We start from the raw sequence: 16610 nt of genomic DNA, 5'->3' as shown, positions 1-16610 counted from the left end.
CACGAAACTGAATCGTCGAGGTTCAGTTACAGGAAATTTTGGCCGAACTTTGAGCTTCAAAATCTCGGTGTTAGGGTGCTCATCTTGGGTAGAGGCCAATTTACCAATTGAAGTGCTTGGATTACTCTACAAGATTTCTTAAGGGATATTCGAGAGATTGGATTTGGATTGGTTGATTTTGAGGTCTGAAATTCGGAGGAAAAGAAGAAGAAGAAAGAGGGAAACGAGCAGACGAGGAGAGACGTGCCGCCGCCGGCACTTCTGCTCGCCGGCCAGCGCGACGGCCACATCCGTGCCACGCACGCCTGCAGCTCATCGATGTGGCCTCCATGCACGCGGTGAACGCTTGAATATCTATGCTCCCACGCCTATCAGTTTAACCCTGCCGTCTTTTTTACCACCATCACGAGCAGTGCCGCCGCCGGCCAACACCCTTGCTCCGCCACTCCTCTTCGCGAATCCGCCCGCCAGAAGCTCCGCTAGCCCCACCGCGACGCCCTACGCCATCCGGTTTTCGATTCCTCGCCGTCAAGCTCCGAATCGCCGCCGTTTTAATCCGTCGGCCGCCACCACTGTCCTCTGGTGGGTTTCTCTATGCTACCCCTTTTGCTCGTTTCCTTGGGTTGCGGGGCTTATCTAGGTCGCATAGAGGCCATAGGGTGCGCCGACGGTCGTTCTTGTGCCACCGCCGGGCCTTGCGCCGGCCGGCCGAGGCCATGGCCGCCGCCGCCCGTGGAGGGCATGGCTTGGGCCGCCTCCAGGGGTGCCGCCACCTCTCGCGGGTGCGCCATGGCCTGGAGTTGCTCCCTGGCCCGGCCTCGTCGCCGGCGAGCCGCCTGCCGATGAGCTGCCTGGCCTACCCACCGGTGCTCTGCCTCTGGCGCTGGGTAGGGGAAGGCCTGACTACAGGGGCTCGTACGTCATTGGCTGGGTTAGGGGCGGGCCGGGTGAGAAAAAGGTTTTGCGGGGGAGTGGATAATGTTGAGAGTTTTCAGTTTGCGAATACATAGCTGAAATCCGTATTTAATTGTTTAATTCACCAATATTCGTAGAAGCACCCAAAAATAGTGAAATAATTTTTTCTAGGTTTTTTTAATCTCCTTTATACACTAAAATTTTTAAAACTTAATTGCTTATAGAAATTTTTTGGGTATTTATTTAGTGCCTTTTATTAAAGGTACTAAATAAATAGTTAATAATTCCAAAATACATAAAATATGAAATAATGTTTTCTAATTACAGATTAACCATAATCTATAGTAATTAGAAGTTTAAGATTAGAAAATAATTATGATGCTTTTCAAAAATAAAACAAAAGGCTTACATATTTAAATAAAAAGATAAAGATTAAGTATTTATTTAATGCTTTTCCTTAAAATATTTAAGTAAATGCTTAAAGCTTTATAAATAAATAAAATTCTGAATAATGTTTTGATTAATTCGAAATAAATGTTAATCTATAGTTTTGCGTTTTCTTTACATTAGAAATTAATTCAAATGCTTTTCAAAAATAAAAAGAAAAGTCTAAAATGGGATAATAAAGGAAGTTTAAATCGTGGGTTAGATGTTATGGGTAGAGTTTTGTTGGCTTGCACCTTTATCATGAAGTTAAGTTGTCTAAGTCATTGTTGGCTTGCAACTTTATCATGAAGGAAGTTGTATAGTCTTGTGCTTAAAAAGTTGCATCTCTAATTCATGCATGCACTTTATTGTAGACACTGAAGCTACAGAAGTGGAATTTCTGGAAATTTCTAAAGAACTTCCGGAGTTTGAGGAGGTTGTCGAGTTGGTCCCTTGTGAAGCAGGATCGTCTAAAGACACTAACTTTTTTGTGGATCAAGGCAAGCCCCGATGCATTTAAGCTTATCTACTTTTGGGGTTATTATTTCGTGTGTCCAACTATTGGTTATTTTCTTTATGAATGCATTAAGTCTAAGAGTTGATTGAAAACTTACTTTTATGCATAATCCAACCTTGTTATTAAGGATATCTTTGCCACCTATTCCAAATAATTAGTAAGTATCCCATGCTTAGCAAAGCATAGTCACGATACCTTTATCCTTTCTGAGTACTTATGGTACTCAGCAACCTAAGGTAACATTGTCATACATATGTATATCAAGGAAATGATCTGTTTTGGAAGGTAGTGGACGGAAGCTTGGATGGAACCAAGAAAGGAGTCTTGGGTTCCGTAGTTCCGTCTACTCGGTCAATTTGATTAAGGACCGTTCATTGTTTTAACCAGTGATCAAGTGATATTACCTGGTTACTTACTGCCATATGGGAACCAGCAAGCCCGGTAGGTTAGTTGGCTCTCTGATCGGAAATATTTCGTACCCGTGCTTGGCGTGCAGTGGAAGGGTAGGGGCGTAGCCTGAAACTCACATTGGAGATCAGGCCAGACGTGGGGTCCCATGTGGGAGTGCGTCCCTGGGTTTGAGTAGTCATATTTCTGATTGTTGGGTACAGCTAATCGAAAGGTCGTTATGTGCAACCTGGATAGTTGTACATAGCTGGTGGTTGGGTATCTCCTGCAGGATGTAAATCGATCTGGATTGCCGCAATTCTCGGATATGAATGCACTTGATCATTGTTTGAGCATCGTAGTGTAACGAAAAGAAGAGAACCGTTTGCTTTGAATAAATATGTTGTATGACTTAGTTCCATCTGGTTGCTAAAATATTTTCGTCATCTAGACTGGTCAGGTAACGAACTCAATCTGAAGTAAAAGATAAAACTAAGGTTTCACTTATAGTAAGCTCTTTTTGCAAAATGTGAGTCAGGCAATACACCATAAAGCTATCATACAGTATACAAAAAGTATTTATATTGGTTAGACGGGTCAGATACTTTGTACTCAGGGGATCCTTTGTTGTTGTTTTCAGAAACCCAGCAGGGACCCACCGAGGAGGAAGCTCCGAAGAACAAGGGTATCTTATGAGTCTCATGATACCCCAGAATAAACTTAGATGTTTAATTACTTGCCCCGGACTTGTTTATATTTTAAACTCTTAGTAATGGTTTAACTTGCACTATTAAGTTTCTTTCAATTTATGGTTTGTAATAAATCGTACCTCTGGTATGTATATAAAAATGTAATATTTGTTGATGCTATCCCATCGTGGAAGCGATCCTAATGTATGGCTACGGAATACATCGTCAAGCGACGGACTACCGGACTTACACTGTTTTAAGTGTGTTTTAGATAATTGCTGTTCTAACAGTAATTAGGCACACTTAAGCCAGTTTAAGTTGGGCGGTTCTGCCAGAGACACAGGGTCCCATGTGGGGGTGTGTCCCTGGGTTCGGGTAATTATGTTTTCCGATCTTTGGGTACGACTAATCAAAAGGTCGTTATGTGCAACCTGCGCAGTTGTGCATGGCTGGTGATTAGGTATCTCCTGCAGGATGTAAATCGGTTCGGATCGTCGCAATTCTCGGTTATAAATGCATTTGATCATCGCTTAAATTTCGTAGAGTAAACAAGTTCAATATGATATTTTGCTTAAATTAATATCGATGTATGATGTTTAGTTCCACTTGATTGAACAAAATGTTTTATTTAACTAGACTGGTTAGGTAAGAACTAATTGTGGTTAAAATAACAAAACTAAAGTTCCACTAGGCACCAGTAGCTTTTCGTAAAAATATGGAGTCAGCCAGTTTACTCCTTGAAACTTTATTTTAGTTTATCTGTACTAGTGAGACGGGTCAATTTTGCTAAGTAACTTTGTACTCAGGGGATCCTCTTTTGTTGTTTTCGGTCATGCAGCAGCAGGTGGGCGAAGAGGAAGGCCCGAAGAACTAGGGTCTTTTATGAGTTTCATAATGCCCTAGTGTTGGACTTAGTTGTTTAACTACTTACTTTCTAGGCTTGTTTTAGTTTGAAACTCTTAGATTGGTTTAACTTGCATTTAAGTTTGTTTCAACCTATAGTTTGTAATAATTCATACCCTCAGTAATTATGTAAAAAGGTAATGTTTATTGACGCTTTCCCTTCGTGGAAGCGATTCTGATGTATGGTTAAGATTCAAGTTGTATGTGGATGATTTGGGTTGTCCCGGAGAAACTTGACGGACTACCGGATTTAAACTGTTTTAAGTGTGAATGAATAATTACTGTCCCAAATTTAAGTCAGACAGTTCCGCCACATTAACCCTCCAATGTTTGCCTTAATGACTCCTCGTTATCTATGCAATTTATTGACACAGTCCACATCAATGGCAAATAGGACTATCATTTGTGAAAATCTGATTTTTGGAAATATCCCTATCAAAAAGAGAATGGATGGAGCCTAAATTAAACACCTAAACCTTAATCTAATTATCTGCATGTTCATTATACAGAAACATCAAAAAACCCAATATGTGATTCTAATTACCTATTTATGTCATTATTAATGGAAAAGGCATGTCAGCCTGTAGACATAACGGATAGATTCTTCCACACGGGACTAGAACTTTTGATAGACATAAAAATTAGAAATTTATGTAAAAAAATAGGGCCCGTAGCTCATTAAAAATAGGACCTTCGTTGTTGGTAGCGACGAAGCCTGCCTAATTGCGCAGAAATTGCCAAGTAACTCCGGGAGAAATTGTGCCCGAGCTTGTACCCAAGCTTTGATAGGCTATGGTTCAATCATTTCGGTGCCTTATTGGCATCATTTCTTTGGGATGGTCTGCACTAAACAGGACATTGATCAGGTAATTGAGCGCCTACAAGGTTTACTAAGACAAGTCCATTTTTTTAACACAATTTGATTACTTCATGATAATCCTACTCACAGAGAAACAAATGCATTTTATTGGAATCCCCACTTCAGTTCAAACACATTTTTCTTTAATTCAGGGTGTGGAATCGCTCAAGCATATAGCTTGCCTTTCTAACAGGATGCATTCTTTTTAATTTTTATGGAAAACTTACACGAATAAGTTATCGCGCACTTATTTATCTGAAGTTCTTTGTCTTTGTTTCTTTCCTTGCCTTGATTATATCCATAGTGGACAGTTGCTTATTCGATTTATTGGTAGGAGTCTCCTCACGTTTTTCTGTTGTGGACCAAAGCCCTTGCTCACTCTTGATGTTCATTGTTCAACAGACGAGAATTATACATTGAATTCTGAGAACTGGGGAGTGGAACTGCAAGTTGGGACATAACAAGGTGAGCTAAGATGAATAATCCCGAACTGAATTTTCTGAAGTAGATGTAGTTTTCTTTCTTTTGCCTGGGGAAGAGTTAGACCCTTTTCCTTTTCTGCTTTTGTTTCCATTGTACAGTACAACTGCTGTCTCTATTTCTTACTACTTCATCAGTGAGTCACACAAAAAGATATTCTGTGTGCATGTATGAGTATGGACTGCAGCAGCACCATTTAAGGCACTTGAACTGATGAAATCAAATAGTAACTAGATAAACTGAACCCATTGTGAAAACTTCTGTTAACTGTGAGCTTGTTGAGAGTATTATATCAGCGTGCGCTGTAGTGTTGTTGTATGGACAGAAGGAAGTAGAGTCACCCATCCAAGTATGATTGTAAGCGCAATGACATACATCCATACAGGTGAAAACGACAGGCTTCACCTGACGGTTCTCTCATCATAAATTGCCAAGTCAGATGAAAATGCTGGTGATCTTACAGAATTGTAGCAAGAGGTTTGATTTCGACTGTTTTCTTATGTCTTGCAGTGAAGGCTAATGTAAGTATGTAACCACACTGCCACACAGTAGACTCTCGAGGTCCTCGTCATCATCGAGTATCAGTATCCGCAATTCCGCATCCAGGCATGCTGCTCAAACTTCTTTGACGTCATTAATTCATAAAGTCTAAATTTTCAACTTGCGAGTTACTTCTCATCTGTAATTCTTCATCCTGGTGGTTTCTACACATGCATAACTTTTGGCCATAGTCTCAAGCATGCTTTAGAGGGTGTTTGGATACCCGCTGCTAAACTTTAGCACCTATCACATCGGATGTTTGAATACTAATTAGAAGTATTAAACATAGTCTAATTACAAAACTAATTGCACAGATGGAGTCTAATTCGCGAGACGAATCTATTAAGCCTAATTAGTCCATGATTTGACAATGTGGTGCTACAGTAACCATTTGCTAATGATGGATTAATTAGCCTTAATAGATTCATCTCGCGAATTAGACTCCATCTGTGCAATTAATTTTATAATTAGCTCATGTTTAGTCCTTCTAATTAGTATCCTAACATCCGATGTGATCCTGCTAAAGTTTAGCACCTCGTATCCAAACACCTCAACCTTTTACTGTTATTTAGGTGTGCGTGAGGAACACCCCTCGAATCATCAGGTTGTTGGATAGCCACGCACTCCCCTGTATATCTTGCTTTGGCCCGCAACAACCTCCTGCTTCATCGCCGGTTGCTCCACATTGATCAAGGTTATTGCTAATTAACCATGTAGCTTCTGGATTCTGCTCTGTCTAATACTTGCGGTTAGTGATACGGCACCTCAAGCTGGCTTCTCGTTGTTTGAAGAGTTGCAGATCAAGATGTACAAGTGGAACACATCGGTACAAACGTCATTCTATATTCTAAGAGCAACTTCAAGAGGCTGTTAATCTTACCCCAATACCTTTTTTAGGAAAAAAGAGAGAAAAATGAACTCCAACAATCCACCTAAACCTTCCTCAATTTTTTTGCGACGCTAAAAAACAGCCTGACACCGCGTATATTTTAGCGTTGGCGTTCCTCCCCCAATCCTGATTCCCGCGCGTCCCTTCCAATGGGCCCAATACGATGACGTGGCCCGTGTTTGAAATATTGGGAGCTATTTATTAGCGATCTGCTGTGGACTGATATGTTTTTGGGGGAAAATTTTTTTGGGAGAACCCCCAATATATAGTTTTGGGGAAGAATTTTTTAGGATACTCTTGGAGTTGCTCTAAGGGGGTGTTTAGTTCCCACCCCTAAACTTTAGCACCTGTCACATCGAATGTTTAGATACCAATTAGAAGTATTAAACATAGACTATTTACAAAACCCATTGCACAGATGGAGGCTAAACGGCGAGACGAATCTATTAAGCCTAATTAGTCCATGATTTGACAATGTGTTGCTACAGTAAACATTTGCTAATGATGGATTAATTAGGTTTAATAGATTCATTTCGCCCTTTAGCCTCAATCTGTACAATTAGTTTTATAATTAACTCATATTTAATGCTCTAGTTTTCGAAAATTTGATGCGACTGAAGTCCAGAAACAAACACCCGGCTCATGGATGGCCTCCAGCGCCGCCCTGTCGGCGTGTCAGGCGAGCCGGGACATGCTCCACATGGATGGTCTGCAAATTGCAATAATTTTCGTTAGCTGGCTTGTCGTTGTTTGAAGAGTTGCAGATCAAGATGTACAAGTGGCTTCTCGTTGCCAATCTTCCTCCGTCATCAAGACCTTGGCCTTGTTTAGTTGCCCTGAATTTGGGTGTTCAAAATTACTGTTGTAGTACTATAGCACACTGTAGCGTTTTGTTTGTATTTGTGAATTATTGTCCAAATATTGACTAATTAGGCTCAAAAGATTCGTCTCGTAAAGTACAACAAAACTGTGCAATTAGTTTTTGATTTCGTCTACATTTAGTACTCCATGCATGTACCGCAAGTTTGATGTGACGGGGAATCTTCTTTTTGCATAGTGTCAAAATTGGGAGTTTGGATAGAACTAAACAAGACCCTTGAAGATTTGGGAATGCGACAATCTTCGATCCCAGCTGGAACACATCTGTACAAACGTCATTCTATATTGCTGTAATTTATTGCAACCAATCAAACCCATCCCACTTGGCTCCTCCCACGTCAATGCATGCTCGCAGTCTCCATTTTCCCCGAAAGCAGCTTCTCAAACCCATCGTCTACCTTCGCCACCCTCTCCACCTTGCAACTGTGTTTCCCTGTGTCCACTATCCTGCGCGTGCGTTCTGATCGAGCTCCAGGCGTTCCGATGGCTGAGGTACTGGCCACCATGGTGGTCGGGCCACTGGTGTCCATGGTGAAGGAGAAGGCCTCCAGCTACCTCCTGGAGCAGTACCAGGTGATGGAGGGCTTGGAGAAGCAGCACAAGCTCCTCAAGCGCAAGCTGCCGGCCATCCTGGACGTCATCACTGACGCCGAGGAGCAGGCGGCAGCCAAGCGAGAAGGGGCGAAAGCTTGGCTGGAGGAGGTCCGGCAAGTGGCCTACCAGGCGAACGATGTCTTGGACGAGTTCAAGTACGAGGCGCTCCGCCGCAAAGCCAGGGAGGAGGGGCACTACAAGGAGCTCGACATGGATGTAATAAAGCTCTTCCCTTCTCACAACCGTTTTGTGTTCCGTAAAAGGATGGGAAACAAGCTCCGTATGATTTTGGAAGAACTTGATGTCCTTATCGCAGAGATGAATTGTTTCGGGTTCAAGTTCCGGCAAGGGCCACCAGTGCCCGTTAATCACTTGAGGGAGAATAGTTCTAAAATCATCGACCCTGTGGACATTGCCGGCAGATCCAGAGCTGGAGACAAGGAGAAGATTATTAAGTCGTTGCTTGATAAAGCTAGCAATGTGAATCTCACGGTCTTTCCTATCGTCGGGATGGGAGGGATGGGGAAGACCACCTTAGCACAGCTTGTTTACAATGACCCTGACATTCAGAAGCATTTCCAGCTACGACTCTGGGTGTGCGTCTCTGACAACTTTGATGTGGATTCCCTGGCTGAAAGAATTGTGGAAGAAGCTAAGAAGAATTTTGAAACGAAAGAAGCTAAGAAGAATGGTTGTGAAGCAAATGGAAGTTCAGCATTGGACAAGCTTCAAAATGCAGTGAGTGGGAAGAGGTACCTCCTCGTATTGGATGATGTCTGGAACCGTGATGAGGCCCACAAGTGGGAAAAACTGAAGTCCTACCTTCAGCATGGTGGCAGCGGCAGCTCAGTGCTCACAACAACTCGTGATCAAGAAGTCGCAAAACTAATGATGGGTACAGCTGAAGGAGCCTATGAACTTGGACGCTTGGGTGAAAATTTCATAGAGGAAATTATCAAGTCAAGAGCGTTCAGCTCAAAACAAGAAAAGGATTGGCCTCGTGAACTAGTTAACATGGTTAGTGATGTTGCAAAGAGATGTGTTGGTTCTCCTTTAGCTGCTACAGCATTAGGCTCTGTGTTAAGTACCAAGACAACCGCGCGTGAATGGAAGGATGTGCTAAGGACAAAAAAGATTTGTGATGATAGAAACGGAATCTTACCAGTACTCAAGCTTAGTTACAATTGCTTGCCATCACATATGCGGCAATGCTTTGCTTTCTGTGCTATGTTTCCCAAGGATTATGAGATTGACGTGGAAATGTTGATCCAGTTATGGATGGCCAATGGTTTTATCCCGGTGCTACAAGGAGAAGAACATCCTGAAATTTCAGGTAAAAATATTTTCATTGAGCTTGCGTCAAGGTCATTTTTCCAGGATGTGAAGGGGATCCCATTTGAGTTCACTGATATAGAGGTCTCTAGAGTTACTTGTAAGATCCATGACCTTATGCATGACGTTGCATTGGATTCTATGGGAAAAGAATGCGCTGCTATAGCAACAGAACAGAGTAAAAGTGGGGATTTTCCACATTCAGCTCGTCATTTATTATTGTCGGTCAATGAACCAGAAACTTTTCTGAATGCTTCCCTGGAGAAAGGCTCTCCGGTTATACAAACACTGATATGTGAGTATGATGAAGACGATGACTTCTGGCAATCTGTATTCTGTAAAAAAAAAAGACTTGCAAAATTTGTCAAAATACAGGTCTGCGCGAGCACTAAGGATAAAGATCAGGGGAGGTTCAACATCAAGGACCATGCTAGGTTTAGAGTTATGGAGCAAGCAAACTTCATTCCTAAAACCCGTATGGCTACATCACCTGAGGTATCTTGATCTCTCAGGAAGCTATGCTATTAAATCACTTCCTGAAGATATAAGCATCCTATATCATCTGCAAACATTGAACCTTTCTGACTGTGATGGTCTTGAACGACTTCCAAAGGGAATGAAGTACATGACTGCCCTCCGTCACCTCTACACTCACGGATGTAAAAGGTTAAAGACCATGCCTGCTGATATTAGACACCTCACTTCCCTACAGACCCTTACATGCTTTGTAGCAGGTGCTGGATCCGGTTGCAGTAAGGTGGGAGAACTTGGGTGGTTAGACGACCTTGGTGGTCAGCTGGAGCTAAGACAGCTAGAAAATGTGAAAGAAGCAGATGCATATGCGGCAAAACTCAGATATAAGAACAGACTGGCCAGGTTGACATTAAGATGGACTGATGTTGAAGAGGCACGGAATAGTGATAAAGAGGTACTGGAAGGTCTGGAGCCTCATGACGGACTGAAGGTTCTAAAGATATATTCCTGCAGTATCGACACTTGTCCAACATGGATGAATAAGTTGCAAGGCATAGTGAAGCTTAAGTTATCCGATTGCAAAAGACTCGAGAAGCTTCCTGCATTCTGGCAGTTACCAGCTCTGCAAATTCTTTGCTTGTGCGGATTGGAAAACATACGTTACTTGTGCAGCAGTGATACAGCCTTCACATTTCAGAAACTGAAGAAGCTTGCAATTTTTGAGTTGCCAAACTTTGAGATATGGTGGGGCACAAGTGAGGTGCGAGGAGAAAGGCCAATATTTCCTCTGCTTGAGAAGCTGTTAATCAAAGAGTGTAAAAGTCTGGCTGCATTGCCGAAAGCATCAGTTATTAAAGAAACATTTGAAGGGGTCAAGACTGAGTACAGGTCTGCATTTCCAGCATTGAAGGAAATGGAATTACGAAATCTTGAGATGTTTCAGCGATGGGAGGATGGCGAAGGAAATCCAGGAGAAGAGCTAGTGTTTCATCGGCTTGAGAAACTAAGAATTTGGAGTTGTCCAGAGTTGACTACTCTACCCGAAGCACCGAAGCTAAGTGTATTAGAAGTAGAAGGAGCCAGCCAACAAATATCGTCCCTGCACGCAGCTAGCAGATATATCACTTCATTGTCCAGCATGCAGCTGTTTGGCGATAACACAGAAAGAGAATCGGTGGCTGAACAAAATTCGAGTGAGTTGGTGCGTGGCAAGGAGAAATGGGAGCATAAATCCCCTCTGACACGTATGACGTTATGGAGATACAACCTTTTGTTCTCTCACTCAAGTGCACTGCCACTATGGACATGTTTTGCACAGCTCGTATATTTAACAATTTCATATTGCGACGCTCTTGTCTACTGGCCAGAAAACGAATTCCAGGGCGCACACAAAAAACTTCTGAGCAATCTGCTCCAGAACGGAGTGGACTCCTGCCATGTCTAGAGTTTCTATGCTTACAAAATTGTCCATCTTTGGTAGAGGTTCCCAACCTACCGGCATCTCTCAAGAGATTACGTTTTGACAACTGCCATATGCTCGGGTCCATCATATTCGGTCAGCAGGAATGCGACAATCTTCGATCAATCAAGACGTTGGAGATTGAGGAATGCGACAATCTTCGATCCCTATCAGGACAGCTGGATGCCCTCCAAACATTACATATTGTGAAGTGCAGTAATTTGAAATCACTCGAATCTTGCTTAGGAAGGCTCCCATCGCTGGAAGACCTCCGCCTTTTGAATTGCAGAAGCCTGGAATCCTTACCGAATGGGCCTCAAGCCTACTCATATCTTAGAGCTCTTAGGATTGAATCTTGTCCTGGTATAAAGTTGCTTCCCCTGCGCCTACAGCAACGTCTGGATCATCTCGAGGAGAAAACACTAGATGCCCGTTATGAAGGTAACCTCCAGTCTTTTTTTTTCCATTTCTTTTAATAAAGTGACCAGGAGCTCAATTGGTGTTTTGGCAAAAAAGTAACTAGTGACTTAATAAGCATACTAGTAGTTACGACAAGATGTGGTAGTACAATTTAGTGATTAAAAAGTTTTAATAATGTTTAGAACCTCTAGTAAAATTCAGTCAACAAGTTTAGGCAGAAATTAATGGTGCACTTTAGTGTAGTCATCCTTGTGCATCTCTTCTCTTGTCCCTCAAAGGAATTTAGTTATCAGATGATCTTTCCGCCCCTTATTATCTTGGTATTAAAAGCTAATGCAAATCACGTATAATCGATCAAACTTCCTTTACTAACATATTAAAGTTTGGCATGATGGAATTACTGCGGCCAAACTATATTAGTTCTAATCCAAGTGGCTGATGAATTTATTTTTCCTGTCATTTTGAACCAATACTGTATGCTATAGTTGACTGCTCTCTGTGATTATTTTCCCTGTTAGTTGTCTTAAAGTTTTTTTCTCGAAATTCACTAGCTCTTTGAATATGTGTAATTTTGTTTAAATGCCTGATGCCTTTTTACATAAAACATATTTTTTGCTTGTACGATACTATTGGATGACATATACAGTCATTCTCCTGTATATATACTTTCCAATTTGGTGTTGATTTGCATGCATAACTTCTGACACCATCTATGATCACGACCTGACCTGCCAGGATGGGAATATTCAATTAGGAGGCGGCTGGCATGCTTGAAATAGCAGATTGAAGACCTGATGAAAGTTATTACCCTGGTTCGTAATATTGGTGTGCCTGATGATTGATTTTGTATGACACTAGCTTCTAATTAATGCTGACTCCCGTGTTTGACTTCTTTAATTTGTAGGATCGTTGCCAGGACTGCAAATGATGGATTATTTACAGCAGGATAGGCATCCAGCTGTCTGGCGAATAACGCGAGCGCCACGGCCGCCGCGTAGCAGAGGGCGATGGAGGCCAGCAGCTGCAGCCGCCGGGGCTCCTCGCGCACGCCGTAGAACGACAGCGCGAGTTTGCCGGCGACGGGCAGGAACTGGACCGGCGCCTGATGGAAGATACGGCGCAGCCTGTGCTACCCTCACCGGACGCTGCGGCGGCGCCATCCTTGGAGTCCATGGAGATCGATCGAGAGCTTTCCCCTTTTCGTTTTCGTTTGTGTGTGTGTGATCGTGCATGTTTGCGTGAGGCTGGGTATCTCGTCGCACGCGGCAACACGGCCACCAAGGGGTCAGTGTTGCCGAACGAAGAACGCGGCGGCGTGGCTCGCCGGAGATTGATCGTCCCGTCGTAGACTTTTCACGTCCAGCAGTTTGATTTTTCATCCTTGAACTATCCGACTTTTTTTTATTTTAGCTTTTTTCGCGAAAAAATTTCACAAATAGACCCCTGATGGAACCAATTCAAAAAATGGACCTTTAGCTTGACGCCAGCATACAACGTCTTGGCGCTAAGGTCCCCGACATGGCGTGCCCCCGTGGCATGGCGTGCCCCTGTGGCGTGGCGTGGATTACGTGGCGACAGGCGCGAAGGCTTGGCGCCACAGATCTTGGCACCAACGATCTTGGCGCCAAGCCTTGGCTTTCTTCCCTCCCTTTTGTGCGTCCCTTGCTTTCTTCCTTCGATCAAACTCGTCGTTCAAACTCGCGCCGCCGCCGCCGTCGTGTCTCGTTGCAGCCGCCCCGCCCGCCCCCGCCCCCAGCCGGCTCCCGCGCCCGCCCTACGTGGCGCCCGCGCCCGCCCCCGCCGGTGTGCCCCCTCCGGCCAAGCCCCCGCGGCCGCCCCGCTTGGGCCCCCGCGCCCGCAGCCATCCCCGCCGGTGGCCCTCCGCCCGGCGCCTGCCCCAGCTTTTCCCGTCGGTGCGAACGACTCAGGTAAAACTCTAAGAAGAGTTATAGTTAACTAGAATTTAGATTGTTAGGTAGAATTTAGATAGGTAGGTAGAATAGATAAAATAGTTAGATAGATAAATTAGAATAGTTTGGTAGAATTGTTAGATATGAAAACTAATTTATTTTGGTAGTTTTTTTTTATGAATTGCAATGGTAGAAGGAATAGAGAATACTCATGACACTATTTAACTAGATGGATGTGCAATTTTGTTTACGTAGTTAGATGTATAGTTAGTTAAATAGTAAACTAGTTATTACGATATTTAGTTAAGTAGTTGTATAGTTAAGTACATAGGTACATATTAGGTGACATAGTTAGTTAGTTGTATGATATAGTTAGAATGCTTCATTTATTATGGACTAAATGAATTGTGCATTGTTATATTGATGTACTAGATGGAGAACGTAGTGAGCATATATCATGGAGGCACCGTGGAAAGGGATGACTATGGATGTGTTAAGTTTGTTGCCATGCAGTGCGAGGTTGTGACTTAATGATTTAGTCATTTAGTGACTTAGTGTGTAAGTAAGTTAATGACTTAATCATTTATTGCTTTAGTGACTACTGACTTCTAAAAATTTGTTGCAGGGCGTACGCTCCAAAGCTCGGTTAGAGATATTGAGCATTTTCGTCCTAGAGTTACGGACCCCGAGACGTGAAGTTTTCTAGATGTAAGACTCAAATTGTTCTTTCAAATACTTTATTAATACGGTACCTTCTTTCGTTTAACTAGTTTTTTCACAACAGCGACTGTCAAGTCGGCTTCGCCGTGCGGCTGCTCGTTGTGGTTGCAGGACTGCCACGACGCGAGACGTGCACGTTCCATCCCCACGCGAAGGAGGCATTGGTACGTCTAGGCAAGGCCCCTCAGGGTCGAAAGCAATTGCATCCGAGGATGAGGACGATGACGACGATGATGACCAGAGGCCCGAGGAGCTTGGCCCGTCTCAGCTCCACGAGGTTCCCTTGACTCAGCCTACACAGGTTGTAGGCACTAGACTACGTCGCCCACGTTCTCCTTACACTCTAGGAACCACGTTCTCCTTACACTTTAGGCACCGACACCCTTGGTCACAAGGTAAGGGTAAGACTAGGAGGCACTGAGGGTACTTATTGCGAACTATGTGGTATATGGACTTTGTGTTATATGAACTATTTGTGTATATGGACTTTCATTCTGAACTACTGTGAATTTTATTATGAATGTGTCATATGCTTGTATGTTTGTATTTATGTTCACTATTCATCTCGTAATTTTGTATGGATTGCATTAAAAAGTAGACGAAATTTCACTAACAAGTACCCTTTTTATTTTCTGCGGAAATTTTACTAGAGTACAACTTTGAAGTGCATTACATCGCAAAATAAACATAGGTCATCTACCAGTTGCATGTTCATACTTAAAGTGCATCATTACATGACAACATAATAAAAGTCTCACAGTACAAAATATTATTCATAAATAAATCATAGAACTAGAAACTAATTATGACTATTGAGTGCAACGAGGTCACTTTCCCTTCCTCAAGGCATCGGGATCCTTCTCAATCGCTGCTTTCGCTCGGCGTGCACGCTCAAGCTTCTTCTCCCTCTCCTCAATGTTCGCAGCAACACGCCTCCTTTCCTCCTCTTCCTTGTGCTCCTTTTCCGCAGCCTCCTCTCTGAGCCTCTTCTCCATCATCTCCTTCCTCTCTGCATCCCAGCGCAACATATACTCCAAAAACTTCTTGTCTTCAGGATTGACCTCAGTGTCGATCCACTGCTCAAAATCACATAGCGGTGGAGGGGTCTACAACAAATGCATTGTTATAAAAAAATATGGACAATAATTATAAGACAACAACAATTCCTTACCAACTTGTTAATGCGGCACTTACGAAGTGTAGGTTCAAACGCAAAGTTGGAACACATCAAATACCTCTGCCTATACATATCATGTTCATCGGACTTGGCTACCTTACAAGGATCGCCGCAAAAGCACATAGGCACTGGAACACCACTAGGCAGAGGCAATGGATCGAAGGCATTTCCGGTCAGCTTGGTGCCATAACTACAATTTAGTTTATTTTGTTGTAAGAACCAAACACACTTAATAATAAACCTACAATTAAGGTTTTTCATTTGATCCACAACAATGAGCACATAACATAACTACATGCGCTGGGGTTACCTTAGTTTCCTAGCTTTTCCACGCCTCGGCATCCTACATTTGCATGAAACCCTAAGTTAAAAAAATGCAACTAATATATAGTGAATCGATGTGAAAAAAAGCTACGAGGGAGAGAAGATACCTTGCTCTTCAAGATCCACGGATCAAATGAAAGTTTCCTAAGCTAAAATGTCGATTCGTTGTATAGGACGAAGTAGGGAGAGTAAAAACTTGAGAGAGTGAAGAAGGATGAGTTGTGCGGCTCGTGTTGATGTCTCAATCCAACCCGCCGGTGTATATTTATTATTATACTGCCAATTTGAATATTTTCTTTTAATATAATCGGCAGCTCTTCTGCCCAATTCGTCTAAAAAATACGAACGAGAGAGAGGAGACGAACCAGTCCGGGCGGGCACCACAGGACGCAGAGGCGGGGCCGACGGCCGATAGCACGGGGAACGGGCGTTACTACAAAGGCGGGGTCGATTACCGATCCGGTGCCTTGCGGTCAAATCTCTTTGGAATTTGAGTTCTCCCTACTGGCCCTTGCGGTCAAATCGGCTGGTTTGACTGGTCATTCCCGTGATGGGTTAGGTCTGGTCTGATTGGCATTGTAATACTTTTGGCTGGTTTTGTTTTTTTCTTTGGTTTTAGCGCTTGTTTATAGTATTTCTTTAACTTAGGGCTTTGTTTTTGTTTGGTGTTGGCGCTTGCTTATTTCTTTAATGCTTATTAGGGGAATAGACCGTTA

The 16610-nt window shown here is 43.0% G+C and overlaps 2 protein-coding genes across 2 annotated transcripts; both read left to right on the top strand.

Moving 5' to 3' along the window:
- Positions 1 to 7803: 7803 nt before the first annotated feature.
- Positions 7804 to 9916, top strand: LOC117849571 (putative disease resistance protein RGA3). Its single transcript, XM_034731159.2, has one exon. The coding sequence runs from the start codon at positions 7830 to 7832 to the stop codon at positions 9912 to 9914; it is 2085 nt and encodes a 694-aa protein (XP_034587050.1). The 5' UTR covers positions 7804 to 7829; the 3' UTR covers positions 9915 to 9916.
- LOC140222340 (putative disease resistance protein RGA4) lies at positions 9916 to 11480 on the top strand. The gene has a single exon (XM_072292620.1). It carries the CDS (start codon positions 10027 to 10029, stop codon positions 11326 to 11328), a length of 1302 nt encoding a protein of 433 aa, XP_072148721.1. The 5' UTR covers positions 9916 to 10026; the 3' UTR covers positions 11329 to 11480.
- The last annotated feature ends 5130 nt before the right edge of the window (positions 11481 to 16610 follow it).

Source organism: Setaria viridis, chromosome 3 (assembly GCF_005286985.2).
Source record: "Setaria viridis chromosome 3, Setaria_viridis_v4.0, whole genome shotgun sequence".
NCBI lineage: Eukaryota > Viridiplantae > Streptophyta > Magnoliopsida > Poales > Poaceae > Setaria > Setaria viridis.
The sequence above is the reverse complement of the archived record's forward strand: the minus strand, read 5'-3'. Positions and strand labels throughout refer to the sequence as shown.

Bases quoted from the DNA above. Each gene is read 5' to 3' on its own strand.
- LOC117849571 (XM_034731159.2), top strand. From the start codon at position 7,830: ATGCTCGCAGTCTCCATTTTCCCCGAAAGCAGCTTCTCAAACCCATCG.
- LOC140222340 (XM_072292620.1), top strand. From the start codon at position 10,027: ATGAAGTACATGACTGCCCTCCGTCACCTCTACACTCACGGATGTAAA.